The sequence below is a fragment of the Grus americana genome, chromosome 8 (genome assembly GCF_028858705.1).
Source record: "Grus americana isolate bGruAme1 chromosome 8, bGruAme1.mat, whole genome shotgun sequence".
Lineage (NCBI taxonomy): Eukaryota > Metazoa > Chordata > Aves > Gruiformes > Gruidae > Grus > Grus americana.
Window position 1 is genome coordinate 28,271,579 of NC_072859.1, and position 25,625 is coordinate 28,297,203.

The 25,625-nt window shown below is 35.7% G+C and overlaps 1 protein-coding gene and 1 long non-coding RNA gene across 4 annotated transcripts in view; both read right to left on the bottom strand.

Moving 5' to 3' along the window:
- LOC129209288 (BEN domain-containing protein 5) overlaps window positions 1–25,625 on the bottom strand; it is a 952,643-nt gene that overhangs the window by 902,870 nt on the left and 24,148 nt on the right. For all 3 annotated transcript variants that reach the window (XM_054833489.1, XM_054833488.1, XM_054833496.1), the window contains exon 3: window positions 1,353–1,477. In XM_054833489.1, coding sequence (XP_054689464.1) covers window positions 1,353–1,477 — 125 coding nt within the window. The remainder of the gene's footprint in view (window positions 1–1,352; window positions 1,478–25,625) is intronic.
- On the bottom strand, window positions 7,930–24,988 carry LOC129209289 (uncharacterized). The gene is made up of 5 exons (XR_008578043.1): window positions 24,551–24,988; window positions 22,967–23,056; window positions 21,647–21,692; window positions 21,310–21,344; window positions 7,930–8,080 (listed from the first exon to the last, which is right to left on the bottom strand). It is a non-coding gene; the product is annotated as an uncharacterized LOC129209289 (long non-coding RNA).

The window sequence follows — 25,625 nt, forward strand, 5'->3', positions numbered from 1 at the left end:
TTATTATTTTCTAGTAAAACATAAAAGAAAATAATCAAAATGCACAAACCAGATTACACAGTATGCTTGATGTAGCAATTTCTAACATTCATTTAATATAGCTGAGCTGCAATGACTAATACTGCCCATGCCCGCTAGTACAAAGACCTAAAAAAGGTTCCGGAGTAGATTACGTTCATGCAGGTCTCATTTTAACGGAAATTGGAGAGATGAAAAAAAGATTATAGGAACACACATTATAAAAACAGACCTCACAAGTCAAACTTAATAGTGAAACCATTCTCTTTCATGTAGACAACCATGAAAACAAATATCCTGTAAGCAGTAGATATATATTGTATCTTTCTACCAGATCTCTTTGCCTCCTTGAGACAGATTCCCATTCATCTCATGACTATATAATTTGATCATAGTTGAGTAAGGCACAGCTGGGGAAAGGGTCTGTCTGATAAAGTATAAGGCTCCAGGAAGACAGATAAACAGTTTCATGATTTCTAGTTGTAACAGGAACGGTACAGTGGTGGATATTAAGATATTAGTCTCATAGGAATACAAATATCAAGCTTCTGCAGGTTTTTCTCTTACTAAATACGTTTTCTTCCCATTAAGTGAAAATGACAGTCTGATTATGATAAACTAAGACAGAACACCAGAATAAAATGCTAGGTACATGTGAAAATTGGAATTAAATCTTTTTTGATTTGTCAATGTGAAAGTTAGTGCATAACATTTCTTTTTTTTCTTTTTTTTTTTGTTCTTTTTTTCCTTAGTTTAAGACAAGTGAAAAAATAGAGCGAGGAAGTTTCTTCCTCATAGGGTGTTTTTACTGCAAAGAAACATTATTTAAAAGTTTATGAAACAGTTGCCTATTGAGTTGTTTCACATTTAAACTTCCTCTTTCCCAAGCAGCACATTGGCCAGCAACTCCTCCTCTACTACACATCACCAGAATAACACTGATTTGCAAGGCTACCTCATTGTTCTACATGTATTAAATGAAGGCTTGAGTGACAATATTTGAACAGCTATGATGGACTTCTTTTTCATATATTAACGCATATATTTGGTTAGTATATATCAACACAAATATATAGCAGCCATTACTAATACAACTCCTATTAGCTGGCAAATGTTATATTGTCTTTGTAATTACTTCCTGTCTTAGCTCAAAAACATGGTGATATCCAGTCATGCTGATACCTGCTTTTACTTATAAAAATTCAAAGAATAGAAGCATATTTTACAGCAAAATTTTAGTTACAAATCCTGGATGTCATTTTTTGTTTAAGAAAATATATTCTGGAGTAAGCAATTTTTAAAGCTATCATACTGTCTAATTTACTATCACTTACCTGTGATTCTTTTACATTTTCAACAGTGAAGTTGAACCAAACTCGAAAGCGTGGGTTACAGGTGTCTGGTCTAATGAACAGGTCATACTCGAACTCTGTGATGTGGTCCACCCGTCCAAGGTTACCTACCAAGAACATATGAAAAAGAATGCATTTTATTGAATGGCTGATAAACTCTCCAGGAACTACACTGAGAAGAGTTTTAAAAACTTTTACCTCTGCTGGTTAAAATATATAAGTTTAATAAGCCTTACAACAGTTCAGAACTATTTTTAAAAGGCTTAATTATAGTCACAAAATAAAATACAACCCAGTAAACTGCATGCATACAAACACACCAAAAAGAAGATAACACGGATTTTTATTATTCAATCAAATTTATTTTGTCTTCTCTTATCTGATTATTCCAGTTAAGTGTCCTAACATTCTTTTAATTGTTTCAATTTTTTTTTTCACTTTTTTCACTCTGCACATCTTTTAGCCCCCACCTATATGGATTTCTTTCTTTCCATTTGCTGCTCATGTTCAAGCACCTCTAAGATTAAAGAGAGCCCAGATTTCCACCTGGCCCCTCTGGCTGGTGCTCTGAGCGTCCCTTTCTCCCCACAGATGGGCCAGCCTTTAGCTCCTTTGTGATTCAAAAGCTGTCTTAATACTTTTCCTTTACCATTTGCAGCCACTATCACCTCCTTACAAAGACACAAACAAAGCTGTAAGATTTTGCCTCAGCTTTTTCCTGGTGAATTTCATGGAATAATATTTTTAAATATAGTCAGAGCTACATTGTCCCCTATGGCATTATTCAGCAAGCAACCACACTGGCTATAGAAATGAAATTCAGCACTGGGAAAACTTGCTAAGTGCTTTTAAATTGCTAAATTGCCATCTTTCCTTTGAAGTGTGCCAAGACTTTTAAAGGCAGGATTTAGACTGTCCATTTCATTTATACACTACAAAAATAACACTTCACATTCTCCTGATCCAACCCAAAATCCAACTCATCAGGTCTTGTAGGACAGGGCCATGCTTTAGCTCACATGCTAAATTATACTCATTAAAAAAATAGCACTGTATGATGACCTGGGTTATGATTTCAGATATATTTGGGGATTGGATACACACTGTTGGGTTCAAATAGTTATTTCTAATGCTGTTTGAGCTAAACAACTCCCTCCTCAGCAAGTCCCATTTCAGTCAATATGAATGTGTATGGGTACTTGTACTCACTCAATGTGAGTACAAGTAGCAAAACGTGGCTGATCGGCTGTTCTGGGGTGGAAAAGAGACAGGAAAAACATTTTCAACTCTGTTCATCAATATATTTGCAGGATTTTTTCTTTATCCTAAATTGTTTCTGGCTTTACTAATTGAACATTTTTAATCTTCCTTATTTTTAATGTTATCTTCTACTTTCCTACCCACATTCTTCTTTACAGAAGAAAATTCTCTTCACTGATTCCCTCTGCAGAAAACTGCTTCATGCTAACAATCTGTTCCTAAACACTGCCTGAAGGATAAATTTGGCATATGAAATATTTGAAGGAGAAAAAAAAAAACCACCCAGCAATATTGTACAGCTAGAATACCTTTGCCAAATATAAATAATGTCATCTGCTGTATCGGGTGTCTGCGCCCAGGTGCTGGCAGTTGGGGCTCAGGGCTGAGCTCTCTGAGGAGAGGCTGGGCTGCCCTGTGCTGGTTCCAGCCGGTTCCAGCCAGTTCTAGCTGGTTCCAGCCGGTTCCAGCTGGTTCCAGCCAGTTCTTCAACAGCCCCATCACAGAGCACAGCTGAGCCCCTCAGCGCAGGTGGTGGCACCTTGGTGAAAATGTATTTAAGGAAGGGCAAAAACACCACAGAGGTAGAGGAGTGAGGAAGTGTGAGGAGAATCAAGGCTTGAGGAAAAGGAGGACAGAGGGCACTCTGGGTGCTGAGGCAGAAACTCCCCTGTGTCCTGTGGGGAGAGGCTGCAGCAGGTGGGTATTGCCTGAGGGACCAGTGGTCAGTGGAGGGCCCAAGCTGGAGCAGGCTCTCCTGACAGGAATTGCAGCCTGTGGGAAGGGCCCAGGCTGGAGCAGGGAACTGTGTGGGGAGGTAGGAGTGGCAGAGAGGAACAGTTATGGACTGACCACAGCCCCCATCCACCTGTGCTGCTCCTTGACCCTGGGAAACAGGGAAGGGAGGAGGGAGATGTTGGATTAATTTCTCTTTGTTTCTTACTATCCAAATCTATTTTAACTGGCAATAAATTAGATTTCCCCCAGTTGAGTCTGTTTTGCCTGTGGCAGCAACTGGTGAGTAACCTCCCTGTCTTATCTCAACCCATGAGCTTCTTCATTTTATTTTCTCACCCTGTCCTGTTGAGGAGAGTGAGTGAGGGAGCAGTTGGGTGGGCATCTAGCAGCCGGCCAAGGTTGACCCACCACAGCTGCCTGACTTTAGGCTAAGTCCCTTACACATCTGAGTGCACTTTCTGCCACAGGGGTCAAAGCCATCATTGCTCTTCACAACAACAGAACTTGAATCTTAACTTAAACTATTATTTCCTACGGTTCCAGTTTAAGCTCTCTCTGGACAAAGCTTAATGCGTGGCTGCCCAGAGTTAACTTCAACCTGAGTTAAGCGTGTGATGCTGGTGGATCCTCTAAGATTATGGCAGCAGACTGGATGAACACAGACTGTGGACTAGGTCTAGCTTGTAAACTACTTGGTATACATGCCTCCCAATGATCCCAGCAAGTCTAGATATGGACTAAGTTATCTGCAACACAGACCAGAGGTGCAAATTTTGATTGAATTACTTGCAAAGAAAGACACAGAAGCAATTAAATTTATATTTTAAGTTCAAAGATCATTAAAAAGTTGTACTGCAAGGCATAGGAAACTAAAAGATTATTGAATAAATAGAAACAGAACAAAATGAGACCTTGACTTCTGACCTATTGCACATTTCAGCTTCTCTTTCAACATCAGACTGATCTGACCTGTATGGGGAATGGGTGGCACATTTGAAACTACTTTACAGAGTCCATAGGACCCCTAAAGTAGCACTGGAAAGCTGTACCGATGTCAGTGAAATCACTGATGGTGAAGAGCTGGCATGCTAGAGCCACTTCAAACCAGTCTGCTCTGGAAAACCTATATACCTACCTCACATTCAGCAGAATCCTTAACAATTTAATCACTGTGTGCATGACTCCCTGGGACTCCCAACAGTTTTCTCTCTTTATCTGTAATACTTGATTTGAATACTTACCTCCCTCTTAATGCAGTATTTTTTCCTTTTGTGAATTGTATCTCACTTTATTGCTTTTTGCCCACCAAACTGCCTCTTACTAGGCTCCTTCGCAGTACATGTCAGCTGCCATAGCCACCTGCAGCCATTTGCAGTTTAGTATCATTTATACATTTCAGTAGCGTGCTATTTCTTCTCTACCTTCCAGATGCTAAATAGGCTGGACCCAACACTGATGCCTTTGGTAACCAATTCAACAAGTTCCTCATGCTCAGTAGGCTATTGTTTGTAAAACCACAGCCTTTGCTCACAATCTGTCAGCCTAATTTCAGCCCACATAGCAATGTCATTAAACAAGAAGGCAGTTTTGGTACAAAGCAGCCTAGAACTGTAAGAACAAAACATTTCCTCACTTTGAGATGCTTTGTAGAAAACTGATAAAGCCACTGAAAAACATTTTTTGGTGTACAAGAAAGGGTATAAACTTCCAAATGTTAGTGGCATAAACAAAGTTAAGAATTTTAGGTAATGCCTTCACACTGCCATAATCATGGGAAATAGATTTATTATAATGAGTGAGAATTATTTTCCAGTACCACAGATAACACAGTGAAATGCATTAGAAACAATGAAACAGGAATTAAACATTGATTACACCATGCCATTTAGCCATTATACCATTTTAATATTTTAACATAGAAAATAAACATTTTTTTAAGTGCAAACAACTTCTAAACTGCTTTTATTTTTTAATGGCCATATAAGATTCCTTAAAATTTCTCTCTTCTTTTTTTATTAAATGAGAGAAAACTGTTTAATGAATGGTCAGACAGTAAGTCCCTCCTATGTTACAGGAATCTCTGTGCAATTACACAATACACACACTCTGCTTTGCAGTACCTGAGGTGGACAGTTTCTGCGCTGAAATGATGATAAATTTGGGAGAAAGATAAATAGCACCAATTTTGTGTAATGTACCTACCAATAGTTTTCAGTCTCAATACAACTACTATAAGACCCTCCCCGGGCACAGTTTTTATTCTGTGTCCATCACTAGTATGGTAATTTGTGATATCAGTAAGAGAGTCTGTTCATAACAGTATTGGTTAAGTACATTCTTTAAAAATCAAAGGAAAAAGCCTTACACTACTAAAATATCAGCTTTGCTTTACTTCACTCTGGTATATGCCCACATGAAATCATCAGCACTCCATTCAATAAATACAGAAGTTGTATCTATGAGATTATACATTTTTTTAAAGCATCATTACTCCACAATTGTGATTAGCACTATATTTGGGGATTAACATTATAAAACATGAGATAATGTTATTTAAGGTACATGTAAAATCAATGAACTCATTCAGTAATATGATCTGCAAGGGGAAAAAGCCCAATAAAATTACGAGCAGTAAGATCTGAACTTACTGGTATCCTAAGACATTTGTTGTTTAATTGTTATTTATTTTTTTATTATTATTTTTTTACAGTTTGAGTGCACATCTGGTTGTCAAATGGCTTTCTGACCATGTCTTAAAAGTAAAATAAGCAATTTATTAGAGTAGCCAGCACTTTACAAATCATCATGGATTTCCTCTCCCATGCACTCTGAAATTAGTTGCGGGTTGGTTTTTGGTTTTTTTATTATTATTATTTTACTTTACAGAAATACTGACACAGATCTTTTTAAACTGATGGGAAGATGTGAACAAATCAAACTCCCAAATGTCTATAAACTGACTTTCACTTAGCCTTGGGGTTTGTTTTTAAGACGTGCTCAATTTTCAGTCACAGTTCTGTTCAATACTCCTAGTGTACTGAGAAAAGAAGAGACATACTTTTCTTTAATCGTTGAAGCTGAAATTCTTAATTATATTTGCTTAAATTGCTTTACAGAATAATGTTTAGTGCAGTACTCTCAAAATGTGAACAGTGAAAGGGGTCAATAGCATGTTTCAAGTTTCTTTAAAAGTCAGAAAAAAGCCCAGCATTGCTATTTTATTAATCATGCAACATACACTTAGTCCTCATAAAATATTAATGTATATTGCTTCCTGCATCAATAAAAAGTGTACTTTACACAGAGAGAAAACCTGCTTAAGAAAATGCTAGCTAAACTTACTAAGCATTCTAACAATTATCATAAAAATGCTAGAAAAGAAAATATAGATATGTTAAGCAATCCTAAAATCTTCTTAAACCACACATTGTGCTTTCCTACAGAGAATTTTAAGATGAAAAATAGACCTTGAGGGTCTTAGACAAGCCTGAGGCAATATAAAGAAAAAGGTCAAACACTCTGCTAAAAAGGACCGTTATCTTCAGAACAACAACTTATCAGCCAGCTTGCAGCCCTGCTTATTTACAGTTATTGGTCCCAGAGGAAGTGCACTTCAGCGCAGGGCGCGATTACTTTGTAATGAGTTTGCCAGAAATGGTAAAGGAAACTAATTTGTAACAATGTGCTGTTCCCTGCACATGAACTTTCTCAGACACTTTTTTTGTCCAGCAATGAATAACTAACTTCAGCCTCCTTAATAAGCAGTGAAAACAGAAGTGCACTAAAAACGACTGAGTCGCAAGCATGAATGTGCTGAAATATCAGTGATTATCCCTCTCAGCTGTCCATTACAGTAGTCATGATGACCACCAATTCCCCTGTGGTGGATATATAGAATGCAGGTTTCAGGGGGTGGATTTGCACATGAAAATTAACACCATTTGGAAGAAAATAGCCTGCACCTGTCACAGATTAGCAACAAAAGGTCAAATGCCTCCTTTTACACCTAGAGCACTTGCATATTGTATGCCTTGCTTATAGGAGCCTAATTCTAGTTTCTTAATTCAGAAAAGTGAGCACCATGGTGAACTGAGGAGAAAAAAGAATTAAATCTTGGCTAAAAGCTATCAATAAATCTATTGATCAAGATACATATGAATGGAAGTAGCTGAGGCAATCTCTGTCTCTAAAAGAGGTAGTTTTTCAAAAGAGAATTACACAAAGTGCTCTTCTGTTTTTGTCAATATGCTGCCAGGTTTTGAAATACTATTTTTCATCCACACAATAAAAATCTTGACAAGTAAGCAATAGAAAATCACTAATACACTTGCAGCTGCATTTCAATCTATACAAATTCTTTAAACAAAACCAACCAAGGAACAGATTGGAATATACATCATTTTCACCAGTTGAACCTGGGATCAAGTCCAAGATAGCCAAACAGTATTAATCTATATTTTCATGCAATGCTATATTTCACAAAATAAGGTGAAATGCAGAATATGGAATACCCTCAATGGAATTCATCCTTAAAGATCACAAAACACTTTGAGATGATAATGCAAAGAAATTTTATTGATACATTCTAAATGGAACAGGAACTACAGGGAGCGAGATCTGGAAAAACTTCTCTTGAGTGAAAGATTAGATATCTTCTGAAAGGAGCACATCTAAGAATATCGGTTGTAAATTCCCACTGGCTTTATAGTCTTTGTCTGTGAAAAGAATTTATAAAAAATAGTTTGCTTCTAAATAGCATTTGATTTTCAAATAGTTAAAAAACATCTAATGAAATAACGATGATCTCCAAAAACCTGCGACTGTTTTTGCATCATCTCCTGGACTCCTGCCCAAAGCATATGTCAAATCAAGATTCCTGAAACTGCAAAGCACATGATCTGAATAAAAAGACAATACCATAAAAATCACATATATAACACCTCGTAAATTAAAGTATACTTTAAATTGTTAAAAATGCACTTATTAAACTCTGCAGTACAAAGTAATATCTGCACTGCTACAGTTAAATCAACATTTTGGAAAAAAAACCTCAATACTTTTCATCAATATAGTATTCTTTTAAGAACCTGATGTTTCACTTAAAACAACAGCAATGGTCATGACTCGGCTTTCAGTCAAAATCCAAATCACCTTTGAAAAATGTCCAAGACTATCAAATAAGCAAAGCATTTCCAAAGCACATGGCTGGAGAAGCTGGGTGCTTCAGACTTGTAGTTATAGTCTCTTTTCTGTCCTCCCTCCTCAATTAAGCAAGGTGAAATTGCTGCATTTCCATTATGGTTTAAGTTTTTGTCAATAGTGACATCCAAAGGACAATAAATCAGTAGCTTTTGTGAAAAGGATTGTACGGGAACAATGACTATCTTAGCTCTTGGCAGCAATTGGTAAAAGGCCAGCTCCCACCACTGGAAAGGGTAGACTGAGATGTACCTATTAATGCATAATTTATAGAGGCTGAGCGATTCTGATTGAGCTTTTATTATAATTAGACAATGTGATAAAATCTAATTGTGACTGACAGCATAGGAAAATTCTAGCCTTTATACTTTTCTTGTTTATCCATGAATATAGCATTAAAATAAATTGTGTTGATCTTTTGGGTATATGAGAGTTATGGGTCTCCATTTGTTTGTTTCACTATCAGTGATTCAGCAACAATACAGAGAAGAGCAGTGAACCCAAAACTTACAAATGTTCTTATCCTTTCTGACTATGCAATTTCTTTTGGTGCAACAATATTGATTTTAATGATGTTGCTCCTAATTCATAACAATAAGAACACAATCTGTTTTTCCACACCTGTTGAGGATCACAGTCTGAGTTCCACTCTTTCCAATATTTTTCTTCATGAGTGATGTAAGTAAGGTGCACTAGACCCATTTCCTAAGTGCATTCTGCCCACAGTATCTGGGATCACAGTTACTGTTCCTCAGTGGTCCCAAACAAGTGTAATGAAAAGACCTATAATTCCTTTGTAGTGCAGAAATATTAATGACAGTGTGGCCTAGATTAAAACACCTACAGGTTTTATAAATTAAAACTTTTATCTGAATTAGAGTAGGAGGCAGACTTTATCACCCACAGCAGCTAATCTGAATCATTAGATTAAAAGTAAGTTGTGGGACTAGCCTCTGAATGAAGTGGAAAAGGTACAAGGCCATTTTTAAGCTAGCCAAAGAATTATCTTCCACGCAGAAAATTAAGGGAATTGGAAACCTTTAAGAAAGAAGGACTGATTGAAAAAGGAAAGAGGCATAAACCAGCTTAAATTTGTTTTATTAGTTGAATATAAAATACAAGAAAGTGAGGGGGCACCATGCTGTGATTTATTTTCTTTTACTAAAAACAGTTACAAAAAGATTCTCATATTTTACTAGTGTGGACAGTGCCACCAACAGATAGTTTTAGGATGAGTTCTTCCTTTCAGAAAAAAAGACTTTTTTTGGTCACTGGTGTTTGAGTGATATCTGGGTAGAGGAAGGGGAATACAGGGATTAAAATTTATTGAGTAGTATTTTTGAGGCTCCTCCTGCAATGAGGATACTATTATAGATTTCACCATATAAATAATTTTAAATTTCTAGTATGTGTTAATCCCCAAGGCCACCTGCTTACATCACTTGCGACTTTCCTTTAAAGACAATCCAGAAGAGTAAACAATACCATTCAGAAAGACAACACAAGCAACTACGACAACTGGAATATTTTCTGCCTTTTTGTGTTCATGAAGAGGAGCAGTCTTAATGGTGATCCCAGTTTAGAGCACAATGAAAACCATCAACAAGTAATCCTGAAGATTTCGTGATCATCACTGCTCAAAAAACCACCATCACCAAAATAGCGCAATAGCAAAATACAAGTACCAGATATCCCAATATACTACAAATACATTGTGTAAACAGCAGGCTTACACATCTATAAAGAAATTATGTAATATAATCTTGCTGAAGGAATTCAGTAAGTTTTGATCAAATGGGATTGATATTTAATCAGTTGCAGCCAAAGAGCCTTATTTCAAAATTGCCCTTATCAATAAATACTGATGCTTTCAGTTAAAGGACCTAAAAACCTGGAGCTATAAAGAATAAAATGTCAATGTTCACTGTGTAGGGAAATTGTAAAGGATGGATAAAATGGAGTCAGTCTCTTGATTCCTTCTCCTGCATCTGTGAGATTCTTATGAATTACAAAATATCAGTAGAGCCCAAGACTGCAGCACAAATTCTCCAAACCAAGTCACAAAATCATGTAAATATAGAAACTGGCAGCAGTAAAGTAGCAATGCATCAACTTAGTAGGGAGTGTCAAGAATTCCTAAAAATCAGAGGCACTCACCCTGAGATGGCCATGGCACACCCACGGCACCAAACCCACCAAATCCCCAGAAAAACAGTAGCCTACTGATTTTTCTGCTCCCTCTTTATCAGTTCCCCAAAGGCCTCCAATGACAGATGGGCAGTTATTTATCCATGGCAGCAAACCTTTGTTAAAGGAAATCAGAATACAAAGAGGTTTTGTATTAGTCTCACGAAACTCGGCGTTCTTTAGCAAAGTATATGCTATCAAAATGGGTACCTCATGACTGTGTGTGTATCACATCTTTCAAAGTGAAGCTCTTAAAAGAAAAGCATTTGGGGAAATTTCTGTTTGGAAGTCACTTAGCATATAATGGGTGCTATCCTAAGTAAATAATTAATAAGTTAATAAATAAATTATAACAATGTCTGCAGCCTTAACCATGGCAGCAACCACCAAGGCAGATCAGGGAATATGAACTACCGTACCACCATGGGATGTACCATTACTGGTGTGTAGCAGGGAGAAATGTATCTCTTAATACCTACTTTGTTAGGGCCTGATGCTCAATGTACAGCACTGAAATCTGTTGCTACCTATTGCATCTCATGTAAAATGTTCTCATATTTACCTGCCTCCTAGACATCACAGGTGTGCGAGCAACACACTAGAAATAGTTAAAAATGTTAAAATCTGTGTATTCTTTATTCTTAAGTACATTGTAGCAGCCCTATTTAGGTAATGCTTCCTACTCAATACAGTCATCATTTTGCAAAGACCCTAAGAATTCTTGTAATGCAAAAGGAAAAACAGATCTTTCATCCTGCAAGCAAGGATATTTAAGTTGATTTATTACTGTATGGTAATGTTATAATTCTCCATTTGGCCTAGTTTGGTGCCTGATACACGGAATCACCATTTTTCCAGGGGGATCCTTCCATAGTATAACTACAAACTGCCACTTGAGGAAAATTAATTGATGGAAACCTCAATAAGTCTGGAGACCTATAGTTAAATTATATTCTCAAGGACCTCTCCAAAGTCACCAGAGCTGTAAATAAATTTGCTTTTTTTTATTAAAAAGAAAAAGAAGAGTACTAACGGAAAGGCTCCAGGTATTGTCTTATAAAAAGATTTTTTTAAATGGATCCTGAATAAAAACTTTCTTTAACTAAGAAATTACTGATTTTATAGCTAAAACTTTCCTTCTGTATCTTAGACAAAAATTTCCTTGAACAGTGGTCTACAGTAAGGAGAGACTGAATAATATCTGTCTTATATACAGCTTTTGCAGAAGAAAGAGTCTTATTTTAGTTTATTATGAAACTGAATTTGGTTCTCTATGCCATTATCAATCTAGTCACAAAAACAGTTTGGGGGCTAGAAATGTTATTCTCATTCAATACATTAATCCCATTATTTCATTGCCTAGAAGTGAAATCTTATAATATAATCTCCACGGTAAGATTTACAGGTAGACTTTCATGCAGCCTAGGTACATTTTTAGCCATTTCATCAGATTAGACTGATACACAACTTTGCTTTTCACTACTCCTCTGCTGTAGTTCCTAGCCTGATGTGCTTTTGTAGAACAAGGTGATTTCCGTACTTTTCTCTTTATTATAAAGCATTTTGATCCTTCTGTAGGTAATGGAACTCATTCCTGTATTTTCACTTATACGATTTTCTGACTCCTGTGCCTTGCTATTTTCCTTTCCTCCAGTCACCAGCCTGTTCTGGAAGCCCTCCTTGACTTCCAGTCTTACCAAGAATTATGAAATGCCAATACTGTTTATATCCTAGCTTTGCTCCAATATACTATATATAATTATGTAGTACCAATGAACTACATTACATTGGTTTGTTTTTATAGTACTGATAGAATTTATAGCAGGCCTTCTTAACTGTATCCACATGGATGTAACAGAAAACTGTTTACCCTCATTTATCTTTGCTTAGTTAAAGCTTAAATTAGACCTTAAAAAAACTATCTAGTTGATGTTATTTTTTCAATCAGAAGTGATAATTTAAATATTGACATTTGAGATGGCACCAACATGTTTTTGTCTTCTGCTATGGTTAGAATATTTTATTATATCTGAATGTCTGTCTTAATTTTGTTGGGTTGGTTTTTTTTTCATTTTGCCAAATCCAGAAGCATTTTCTTTTATTTCAAAGTATTTCTATGTTTGTAGTAAATTAAACATTAATCTTTCTCTGCAAATGTCAAGTGATATTTAAATGTTTTTCTGGCAGATAAATGATTATTAATATTAATGCAATAAAATCACAGCTCTTTGTCCTTTCTTTGATATTTAAGAAAAAATTAAGAATGTCAAAACAGTTCTGCAAAAAGAGAATTCATTGGTCTACCATCCACTCTTCATTAGCCTGAGAGGTAAAAAATTACTGATCTTGTGAGACAATGTGTTTATAGAATCAGAAAGGGTTGAAAATGAATTACTCTATCAGTGGTAGAGTGTGTATCACTTCAATGTGAAAATGCCTTGTTAAAGTTCATTTTAATTTAAAGCCCCCTTTTTGTCATTCAAAAAGCTTTAGCACAATGAAAGAGTCTTTGTCACTTTCATAATTAGCCCCTCTTGCACTAAATGAGAATAAAATCTGATCAGAAGTCCATACAGGCAAGGTCATAAATCAAACAGAAAAGCTCCACGAACAGTCCTGTAAGATGTCCAAAGGCACACACAGCTTGGAATTAAAGCATTGTAGTCAGGATTCACTCCCAGAAACGCAGCACAAAAAAGCCCCAATAATATCTGTTTGACAGGCTAAATTTATCTCCATATTCTGTAGCCCTATAAACACGTTTTGCTGTTTAGATACAAAAGCAATTTCAGGACCAAGGACAATTCAGGAAAGCAAACAGCTGTTGAAGTGCTACTATTACCGTTTGCCAGCCAAAGTCAAATTAATTTCACTTAATGCTCTCACTTCAAACTGTGGCAGTAAAAAAAAAAAAGGGGGCGGGGGGGGGAGAAGCCATATATGATAATTGTCATAAAGCAGGAACAAAAATTGTATTAACAGGTAAAACTCCTTAGGAAGCCAAGTTTAATTTTATATGCATAAGTGAGTACACAGCCCAGCTCAAACTTAAACTGGATTTTACTCAACTTATTTTCATTTTCAGGTGAAAGTAAAAAGATATTTTGAAAGGTGTGATAAAATTCTGAACCTTGGGCAGTTATGGTAAAAGTGACAGCACATCACTCTCTCTACTCAGGGATCATCAGAATACCAACAGGAATCCAAGCCATCGACATATTATTTTACTCACCATGTTAACACAAAGTGAGGATTTCATCAGCAAGTGATGCCTAAAACATGGGGAGAGTGAACGGCAAGGAGAGGGCAAGGTAGGAAGTTGAGAGGAAGACAGTAATAAAAAGGCAGTCGGCAATGAAAATATGTATTCTAGAACAGATGTACTTTTGACAATTTGATGTATTATGTTAACGTTAAATGCAAATTTTAAATATTAATCAGCTGAGAGTTATTTGTAAAATAGCTACATCCATACAAACAGAAATTTTCACAAAAACAGAAATTTTCACAAAAACACAAATTTATATCCATAAAGTATACATATATGTGTAGATATTTGGATATATTTCTACCTTCAAATACATTGCTAGTACGTTAAAAATGTGCAGCTTTCCTTTACGAGCTTTTGTTTTCTAACAGTATTTTCTCTGCAGAACCAAGCTGTTAAAGTGATGTCTCCAGCCATGTAAACACCAAACGACTTTCAAAGTAATGGCTTGGTTGGAGGACACAGGTGGTTACATGTCTGTCATATGTTCCCAAAATTTCAGGTTACATTAATTATACAACAATCATAAGTAATTCGATTCCACATATTTAGGAGACAATTTTATGAAAATTGGTCTGCTAAGCAACAGACTGAAGAGCATTAGTGTGACAAAAAGAGAGTAATGGATTTTCTCCATCCTGACAGTCTCACACTTTAGTTCACTAACAGAAAATTTCTCGAGTTGGTTAAAAGGTAGTGAGGACACATGTGAGTGTCCTCTTGTATACAGCCACCTGTGCTTGAGTCACAAACAAAATGTAAATTGCCTTCTCTATGAGACATACAGGTATCTAAAAAGTGCAAATTGCAAACTACTGTAGAAGCAAACCAAGCCTGGGAACTGTGACGAGGGCATGCAGATGATTAAAGAAAGAAAATGGATTTAAGATGGATGAGATGAGAATCTGAGTCAGACATAGTATTGAAATTGAACTGCCTAAATCTTTTTCTTATAAGGGAGTACTCCAAAAAGCCAATAAAGCTTTTAAACAAAAAGCAGGGGTTTTTACTATATAATAAACTAGATTAATTGGCTTTTAAATAAAGAAAACTCAAAATGGCTATGTAAGAAGGAATGAAAATCAAAACAGATCTCCCCTGCCCACTGCGCCCTTGAAAGCAGATACTGTTCCCACAAATGCCGTTAGTTTCCTACGCAGTGAACTTGGTAGAATTACAACAAATTCTCGATAGCCTCCATTGGATCCCCAGGAAAATACTGTCACCTCCATGGCCAACCCTGTATCTGTTTGTTGTATTTCTCAACTGTTTTGCAGTATCCAGGCGCTCCAGCCTGCCTGCTTGCTGCGCCCTCGCCCTCACTCTCCTGCCCATGCCACTTTGTGCTCTGAAACCATCTCACTTCTGAGCAGGCTCAGCAGCAATCAAGGGAGGGCAAAATCTCCCCTCTGTCATTCCCCTTTTCAAAGGGCACAAATGAAACAAATAACATCTCCTTCAATGGGGTTAAAGAGAAATCTTCATCAAATAACACCGTAAAAGACAAACTTCCTCTCTGGTTCTCCCTAATGTCTCCTGATTCTCACGTACTATGCATCCATGTGAGGACAATTCAAGTGCTACAGTCAATCAAATAACTCATAATACCAAGTAGATCCTTCTCAGCATGCCCTTAGTATTCAGCTCCTCTCACACCTCCTCATGAAAGGGAGAGAGGATACCAAAGGAGAGCTTTTGTAACCAAGGATTTCAGATCTTCCCTTTTCCCCCATGCCAACAAAATATCATACCTTCACTTTTACTTTTGCTGTTACTTTTCACCTTTATCTTCAACACACAAAACCCAGAGGAAACTATGACATTAAAAGTCCTATGAAATATGACTATTATTTTAAGTCCCAATTATTTTTAACCAAATTCTTAACCAAATGCTGTTGTTACAGTGGGAAGAAACACAGCACTTCTGCCAACTGAGTCTAAATACAATCAATGCCTTTCTGACTGTCAAAACTGGAATTACTACAACAGAAACATCCTGAAGAAACAGGTCTTTATATTGCAGCTATTTTAGCAGGCAATTAATGAGAGCCAGAGAAGCACGGTGGAAGGGTATAAGACACGGAGATGGGAGGATTATATCCATTAAATAGGGGCAAGTAAGCTCCTTCTAGCTAGGCTAATAGGAAACCCAGAGCTTCTGGAAGAGAAAGTGTGGCCTCACAATTCATAGGCATGTTCTCAGCTTCTCTTTGTGAGCCCTTCCACCATACTGCAGGTCTCATCTCCATGTACCTGCTAAGAAAGACAGGTAGCACTTGGTCTTACAGATATCCATTTGTTCCTAAAGAGGACGCACATAATCTTAACCCTTCAGTAGGACTTCGGCTGAGATGCCTTGATCTTTGTAATGTTTATTCAGCATTAAGAAAGAAATTGTAAGACAAGAGCAGACCAATTATTCTAATGTTACTCACGTCTATACATAGGCTGAAGTGTAGGGTATAGTCAGAGACATGTTTGAGTCAATAAGCTATTTGCAAAACCTCGGATGGGCTAAGTGGGAGGTTTGGACTATATAAAGGCATGGTCTGCAGAGATGCTCCTATATTAATAGACAAAGGCAATCACATCACATACTGACTTTTTCTGCTCTTCTAGTAATTCTTTGATATCCAGAAGTTTCTAGCCTATTAAGACAGCTGGTAAAGCTTGATTTAGGAGTCTAATTAACTGGATTAAAATTAAATTTTCATTTATTTGACTGTATCTTCAAATTTGTTCTCACTAGGTCTGTGTTTGGTAGGACCATATTTTTCCAAAAAGAAAGAAAAAAAATTAAAAAAGATATAGATTTTCAAAACAGAAGAAATCTTCTTACAAGTTATTTCACAAAAACAGAAAAAAAATCAGTATTTTTAAAGCAATTAGTATTTCAATCACAATACAGTGATTGTTGAACTGTATTATTGTTACTCGTGGACATGAAGTGACCTTGCTCAATTAAATAGTTCAAATGTTGTTTTTGAGTCTTCAAAAGCAGTGACATACACACATTTAGCAGTACTATTTATATTCAAAATTAGTCTTACTGGATTTCTAAAGAGAGGTGCCACTTACCTCTATTTATGTAAGAACCCAAAGAGGTATCAAACCTTTTCAATTAAAAATAACAACAAAACCCACTACTTCTGTTATATACTGTATTGTACTTCTAATAGAACACCCTGTGAGTGAATCCATAGCAAGGTCATTTTGTATCAAAATTTAATCTTAAAAATAATTCTTTGTTCTCATATAAGAAGCTTCTGGGGTATTAATACAAGTCCTTTAACACATAGAGCATATTAACTATAAGATAAAAGGGTTAATTAAAATTACTTCTTTAAATACATCTGAGGTTCATTTCAATTTTGAGTCTGAATCTACATGCGTGCACTTTACAACACTTTCATTATGACATACAAAAATCTTTTTTTTCTATTAAATGCATCAGAAAGATTTATTACATTATGAAACATTGTGCAAGCAGTTGCATAAGGTGATAATTGTTCTGTTAAGAAGTAAGTAATTATTCATGGTTCCTAATTTTAATAATATTCTAGCTCTTTAACTTTTATAACATGTACTTCTTTCATTTATTTACTTAGAAATAAAAATGTGCATATTTAATGTACTAGTAGAACAATTTTTAGATGTTACTATCAATAGTGAAAAACTTTTAAATAAAAGATATATTAACATATGTCACTAACTTTAACCAAATAGACAGGCTTTTTCAAAAGCCAGTTGTCAAAACTGGGAACTTATAAAGTCTTTGGCTTCATTTTCATGTTTTTACCATACTGACATGAAAACATTACCTCTGTGACTGAAAGATGACTTTTTGTCACACTGCTGATGTGCAAGGAACTCAGCAACAAAAGGACCTTTTGCTTTTGAACACTCCAGATTCACAAGAAAAATGGCAATCCCATTGTCCGCTCTAAGGCTGGAAATAGTTATTTATAGAATTACAATTAAAACTAAAATGAGTTCTAATTCTGAACAGGTGTGTAGCTTTCTGTAATTCACTAGGATGGTAGGAGTGTTGTAAAAATCAGTTTATAAACAAAAATATTTCTTTTACGAATCAGAATATAATAGAGGATATCAGGAAACCTGAAGGATTATCAGGCATATTATGATTAATAAATTAATAAATTAATAAATAAAATTTGTCATTAGCAAATTGATTTTGTTAAGCACAAACAAAACTTCACTTGCAAAACCCAGTTCTATACACGCTGAGGGATTTGGCCCCTGCAGAATCAGGGATTACAGTCACATGGATGTTAGTATCTTTCTTTTTTCCCCCTTTCTCTCTTATTATTTTGCATTTGCTTGCTGTATCTTACTGCTGATAAGGCCTAGAACCCAACCTGAAACAGAACCCACAGCAACAGACCTTAGCCTGAACATACTCCATTAAATTGTGTGGTTCAAGGTAGCACCACCTGTGTGTATCATACTACAGGACAATTACACTGGTTAGTACTCTCATAAGGAACTGAGTTTCCACATTCCTCTGCAAAGCATTTGACATAATGATACCCAAACCGTATTAGGACATTTTTCTGCTGTCATCTGGCAAAAAATAATGAAAACGGAGTAATGATAGGCTAATTGATAGGCTAATTTTTTTTTTCTCTATTACTGCAACACTATAAAATAATAACAATTATTTTATAGGACTAGAACATCTTAATTGAGAATACTGCTAATAAATAAGTTCGTTTTATTTGGTTAGATTTTCTTGAAATCTTTCTGCAAGATTTGAAATAATACACAAACTATATCTTTCAAATGTGGCATCCGCAGTAAAATCACACTGGATTGCATTAATCAGCCTATACTTAATTTTCTCCATGTTTTCTAATTCAAAAACTTTGGAATTTTATTTTGCTAAAATATACTAGCCTACATTTGCTATCACTATGAAACCACATAGATAATAAAGACTAAACCACAAATATCAAATTATAGCAATACAACTTTCTGATTTCAGCATTCTTTCTTTCTCATATGAATCAACAATTTAACATACATCTTCCAGTTATTATTATCAGTTAACAGATCTTGTTACAGTACTCTCAAAGCACACAATATTGATTATCTCCTCATCTAGGTTAAATCAGCCAAAACTGAATAGGTTGCAAAAGATAATGCTTGTTCTCCCTACTCTTTCTTTACTCAGCTGGTTCATTCTTCATTAGTCTGAGTCAGTGGAGATAACCTAACACAATTTTTCCAACAGTATTTAATTTTCCTGTACTGCTAGAATAATATGTTGTTATGTTATATCTGAAATAATATCTATTATTCCTAATATCTGTTGAAGCATGGCAGACTCTAAAATAGCAACCCTACAAAGGAAAGTCCATCTTATCCACTGTGATTCAGGATGACACATGCTTTGTTCAGTTTTAAAGAGTAATCAAAGGTGTGGGCTTAAATCCAATTAGCGTACTTCAAAGAAGATAATGTCAAAAAGCTTCAAATGGTGAATCTACTGTATAACACTGAAGCTCTTAACTTCTGTGAGCCTCAGATTTCTGAACTATAAAATGAAAACAAAAGCACCTTGTAAAGCACACAATGATCTCCTGCAGTAAGGGATTATAAGCATAAGCTATTATTAACTAGGCTAATATTCTAAAAAGAAAATAAAATTAGAGGTCTTGGAAGTGGTGTATTCACATCCTAAGAAGTATCTAGATGTCATGATTGTTACACTACAGACATATTGGACAGACACTTTTAATTGAACTTGATTGTAATCACTCTGAATGTTCTTATTTTCATGCCATCTAATCAGTTACCTTTCTTCTAGCATTCACTCTTACTGACCTCTGGCCCACTGAACAACAGAACATTTTCCCAATTTCCACATGACTATTAATTCACAGAGAGTTTCACAAGCTTATGATCTGACCCAAGGCCAACAGAAATCATAGTTTTGCAGAAATTTTTCCACTGGTTTCTGCCCTGGACCAGTCACTGAAGATTTTGAATCTGTCAACATAGATCTCCTGTGCTTGAGAAAAGATTTAAAGTACAGAGCTGAAGGTTTTGGTAAGTAAGAACCGTTTCCTGTCCAACAGAACATGTAGACTGATTAAGGACAAATAATCACCAAACATCAGGACAACAGTTCAGATCCCAGTTCCTTTAAATGTAAAATAAATAAATAAACAAACAAACAAATAAATAAATAAATAAATAAAAACAGAGAAAGGATTTTGGAAAGATGGATTTAAGAAAAACTTTCAAGGAAGAACAGTAATGATATTTGCAGAGGAAATCACGTGAAAATGGAAAACGATGACTGAAATAAAAGTGACAAAAATATTTATTGATGAAAATGAAAATGCAAATGCAAATATGAGGGAAGGAAATAAATGGATCACTAAATCCAAAAGGATAAAGAGGACACAGATGGGAATAATGAAAAACAAAACAGATGCTAATGGAAGGCCCATAACATAGAGTCCTAGAGATGAGGATAACAAGGTCTAATTTGATATACCATTCAAGGTACAGGCTCAAGAAGTGGGGCTCAACATTCTCTCAACATATAAAAGAAGATACTTCAGCAATAACATTACAAAAATACAGAGAGGAAAGAGAAATAACAGGCAGGATAACATTGTGATAATCAAGTAGGAGGATGACAAGTGTTTGGGATAAGTGAGAAGGGATCAATCCTGAAGCTACTGAAAGAGAAGAACCAAGGAAATACATGCAGTAATAACCAAAAGTCAAATTTCAACTCGCTATCGTCTTTTATGTTTGGGATGACAGCATAAATTCATCATAACATTGCTGCTCCATTCCTTGTCTTAACTTCATTGTTTAGCAAGGAGTACATCTACAACACATTTCAGAGGAATAAAAGCATCTGCATACGTCACATTACCCGGCTCAGACTCAAATTAGCTGGCTCTGGTATTTGGACAGCAGTGTACCCGTAACAGCACAAAACTCCAAGTGAACTAACCATCCCACTATTCATCCAGTCTCAAGACATTTGGGGCTGTGCTAACATTGCTGTGCAATCCAATTTGACTGTGCCTACACGAGTGGCAGTCAGCTCAGTGCAGGTATATGTGCAATTATATGATCACTAGAGCATTGAAGATATTTCATTATACAACTTAACAGTAATACGAAAGCTATATGTAAAGCGTTATATAAATGAAACTTAATAAAAGTAAATAAAATCTGCAAATAAGAAGACAAAAAATGAACACAAATGTCAAAAAATTATTAGTCAATCATTTCAAAACTCACTGTGAACATAATTTCTTAAGCTGACCACCAAAATGCTGAAAGGAAAAAAAAATCTAGATGTATTATTCCTTAGGTCTATATATTTTTATATTGCATTCATGAAAAAGGCTTAAAAGTTTTTCATATCGGAAATTTAATTTACAATTTTAGAAAATTACTAAAAAATAATTATTCATAATGAAGTACAGTAGCAACAATAAACATTCAAAACCATTTTTTTGAAACAGAATAAATCATACTTCTTATCTTACAGTTTCAGATGAGAGAAAAAGACATGTGATTCTACCAGAACTTGTTAGAATATAATAACAGCCCTTAATATAATATGGTAATTTACCTTCACATTATGTTATTGTAGTAGATCCTGGAATTCCAGTAGCTGTCTAAAGAACACACAGTGATAATATATGGTTTGTTCCCAGTTTGTTTTCAGAAAGTCAAATACTAAATCAAAATTAGCATGCTAAAGGCTGAACTTAGAGGGCAATTAGGTTACTAAACAGAATCAATAAATGCAAAATGAAGCTCTGCATGTATCCAAAATAATGTGTTTCCCACCTAATAACTTGTATCCAAATTCCTGTTAGGCTGAGCAAAATATTCTGAAATATTTTCTCCTAAAATCAGATAGTATCAACCTGAGAATAAAAATACTTTTAGTTTATGGAGAAACACCTCTTCTGAAGTAAGTTTTTCAACCAGTATTCTTTCAAAAGTACAGACCATTATGTATTTCAGAGTGTTTTGTCTCTTCTTGCATTACAGCGGCAACTCAAACAAGCAAAGATCTTAATTTGGCTTGTTAACTTTGGAACAGCAGGCAGTTGAGAATTTTAAAAAAATTTAGAGAACAACAACAAGAACAGAATCTCTCTGAAGTGTATTCTAATTTCAGGGGGCAGGGGAAGTGGTAGTCTTCTGATTTCTAAGGGATGTCTGGAGATTGTCTAGTCCCCCAGTCCTGCTCAGAGCAAGGTCATCAAGAAGAGGTTGCTCCATATTGCATCTACTCAGGTTCTGAATACCTCCATGGATGGAGACTCCACAGCCTCTCTAGGCAGCCTGTTCCAGTGTCTTCAACTCATTTACCAAAAACAATAATAACATGTGATCACACAAATCATTTACCTGGAGCTGGGAAGCAAGTAAAAGAAATACTGTTCTCCCAGTTAGTGGTGCCTAAGCCATGGACTGAGCAAATCAGCAGCACCACATGCCGCATGTCACACAGCAACAGAGAACCAGCAGCACCGCACCGCTGTGCAGCACAGCTGACGTCCCTTTGAGTGCAGGACCTGATGCAAACATTTCGAATCTATTTTCTCTGCTTCAGTCTCTTTCCTTCTGTTCCCTTATTCTATTTGATCTAGTAGATATAATACAAGATATGAAATTTCCTAAATTTCATTCATCATTTGGTTCGTATGAAATGGATGCAAAGCACTCAACATTTCTCAGCTGTTTTGCACTCATTTCACACAGCTGAAATTTGCTACAAAAGGTGCTAGGCAGTCAAGAACCACGTCTTTTGTGCTGCTGTCTTCTGCAAAACAGGGATAATGTTACAGGTTATTGAACTAACTGAACAAAATACCACTCTTTAGTCTAGCAGAATATTTCAGCCTTCTCCCAGATGAAAATAAAGCCTTTCCATTACCTCTTAGCTCCAAAATATTTACTGTTCTGATGCCACTTTATCTTTTATTCTCAGCACAGCCATTCCTTCTGATAATCTATATAGCACCATCTGCATAAACAGAGTAAAGAACACTTTTCAATTTCTTCTAGTTCTGAATGGCTCTGATTTAAAAAGACAGAGGTTAAGGATATAAACAGGACACTGAAGGCAGAGAACTACTTTGGGGAAATAGCAAGGAGAAGCTTCCCTAACAAAATAAACAATGGCAATTTTTTTTCCACTGGCACTGCTCTTCACAGTATTTTCCCTGGGTTTGAGAACTCAGCAAGATGTAATTCTGGAAGGGTGGTTGGCAGCTCTTTTTAAGACTCAAAATCAGATAAAAAGCTAAGGTAAAGTGAAGGTCTGCACTGCACCCAGCAGAAGAGATTGACCTGGACCTACCGATCACTGAAAACTACTCGATTCTCTATTTTAAGAAGCAATTATTCAAAGCAATTATTTCTTTAGTCAGTAACTGAAGAATAGGTCACCTGTTACTCTATAGAGTAACTGTAGATTTACTCAAATCCAGGGATTTTATACTAGAAGAACTTTGCATGTCCTCATCAGTGACTTCCAATGCTGCTATGAAAATTTTTAGGTAAAGCACAAACTTAGCTGGACTTTTTTCTTCATATTTTCAACTGTCACAGGCCTCTGTTGTGCCACTATCCATACATACCTCTATACATTCATGAGTGATTAACTGATGTCACATTCATGTTCATATTAACATGTGCAGTTTGAAATAAACACAGCTGCATTTATGTCAATGATTTTATATTCAAATATATCTGATTATCTGAAATAAACACAGCTGCATTTATTTCAGTGATTGTACATTCAGATAAGGATATTTGTTCAGTGCAATGTAATGTTCCTTCACACTGGCAGGGACATTGCTATTCTCTCTTGTATTTCTCTCTATCATTTTTTCCAGATGGAAAATTTTGAACAGAGCCAGAAAAATGGAAACTGGAAAATTTATCTCAGAACCTGGTACACATGAAAATCCTTCTGCTTATTCTCAAAAATGACTTAAACATCTTTGTATAAAGTAACTTTGTTGTTGAATTTTTTTAATTCCTGCTCTGTCAAAGAGCAAGCTTACAAAAATCCCATCAAAAAAACTGGAAGTCTGATGGAAATTTAAGTACCAGAAATGTATAGTGTGAAATCTGAAGACTGGATCTGTGTTGGGTGTGTTTCCAGACAACTGTTGTTACTGTTAGCACACCATCTTCAACCACTACCTTCCTAAGAAAATTAGTTTGAATGGAAACAATAACTGTAAGATTTTCCTTCCTATTATCTGATCAAATTATAGTTTTGCATGATGTTAATTTTGGCTTGTAACTATAACCTGTAATCTATTTTCAGAAAATAATAAAAGATTATCATATGTACTAAAAGTGATTAACCATTTCATCAGACATATCTATTAGGTGAGATCAAGGTCTGACCCAGTAACGGCAAGAAATGGATCCCTAGAGAAGAGCATGGGAACAAAACAATCATTTGAAGATACCTCCCCAGAAAAATTCCCAATTTACAACGTACAGTTTATGAACCTCCTGAGCCAGAGATGGTGTCAGTGTTTAGTAGCTCTCATCTGATTTTTCTTCCCTGGTCTTGTCAGTTGGTTTTTTTGCTTGAAAGCATGGCACATGGAAACTTTTAGCATCCACAACATCCTGCAGGAAGAAGCTCCAGAGCTTAATTAAACAATATATGAGGAACCATTGTTTGCTTTCAACATAACTGCTACTTTCATTTGAGGGCCCTTAGTTTTTGTACAAAAAGAACAGACAGGGAACCACTGTTTCATATTCATTGACATTTTGACTAAGAATCATGATTTTACAGACCTCTACTATAGTCTTCCTCTATTTGGACTACTATAGTCTAACTCTATTTGGTTCGTCCTCACACAAAGGGTGTTGAAAATCTGCTCTGAACTTACAATTATCTCATCTAAGACATTTCTGCTTCCATTGTGAGTTGCATATTCCGGTCCCTCTCAGGTCAGTCAAACAGCAAATCAATACGTGTGCTTGTATACTGGCTGAGGAGATGCAAACCTGTGGTAAGAGGCAGGAGGGAAAGGCTAGGTCTTGAAAAAGGTAGCATGATAATCAGAAGATAAACTGACTGTGAAAATTATAATCAGCACACCAACTACAATTAACATCCTAATTCTTTACTGATGCTATAAAACTAATTCTTCTTGTATTGTCATTAGCTCCACAAGCTGTTAGTATCTATTTCCCTCAAGTTAAGATACTTGACTAATGCTGTAGTTGTTAGCTGGTATCACATCAACACTAAGCACTCCCCCATTTGTAAAAATGTCTTCCATACTACATTCTGTTTAGATATTTAAAAGGTTAATATTTAGTTCCATTTGCAATGCTGACCTAGCAAGAAAGAAATTAATTTGGCATTACAGCAGTAACATCAATTTCCCATGTAACTTTAGTAATGCATTTACTGGAAAGAGATTAATATCAATTCCATAAATCATTCACATGCTTTTTCCGGAGTTTGAGACATCTGAGTAATGTCATATATGTTAACTGATATCACTTTGTGCATGCTACATCCATTAATCTATGCCTAGGGTCATCATTAAAAA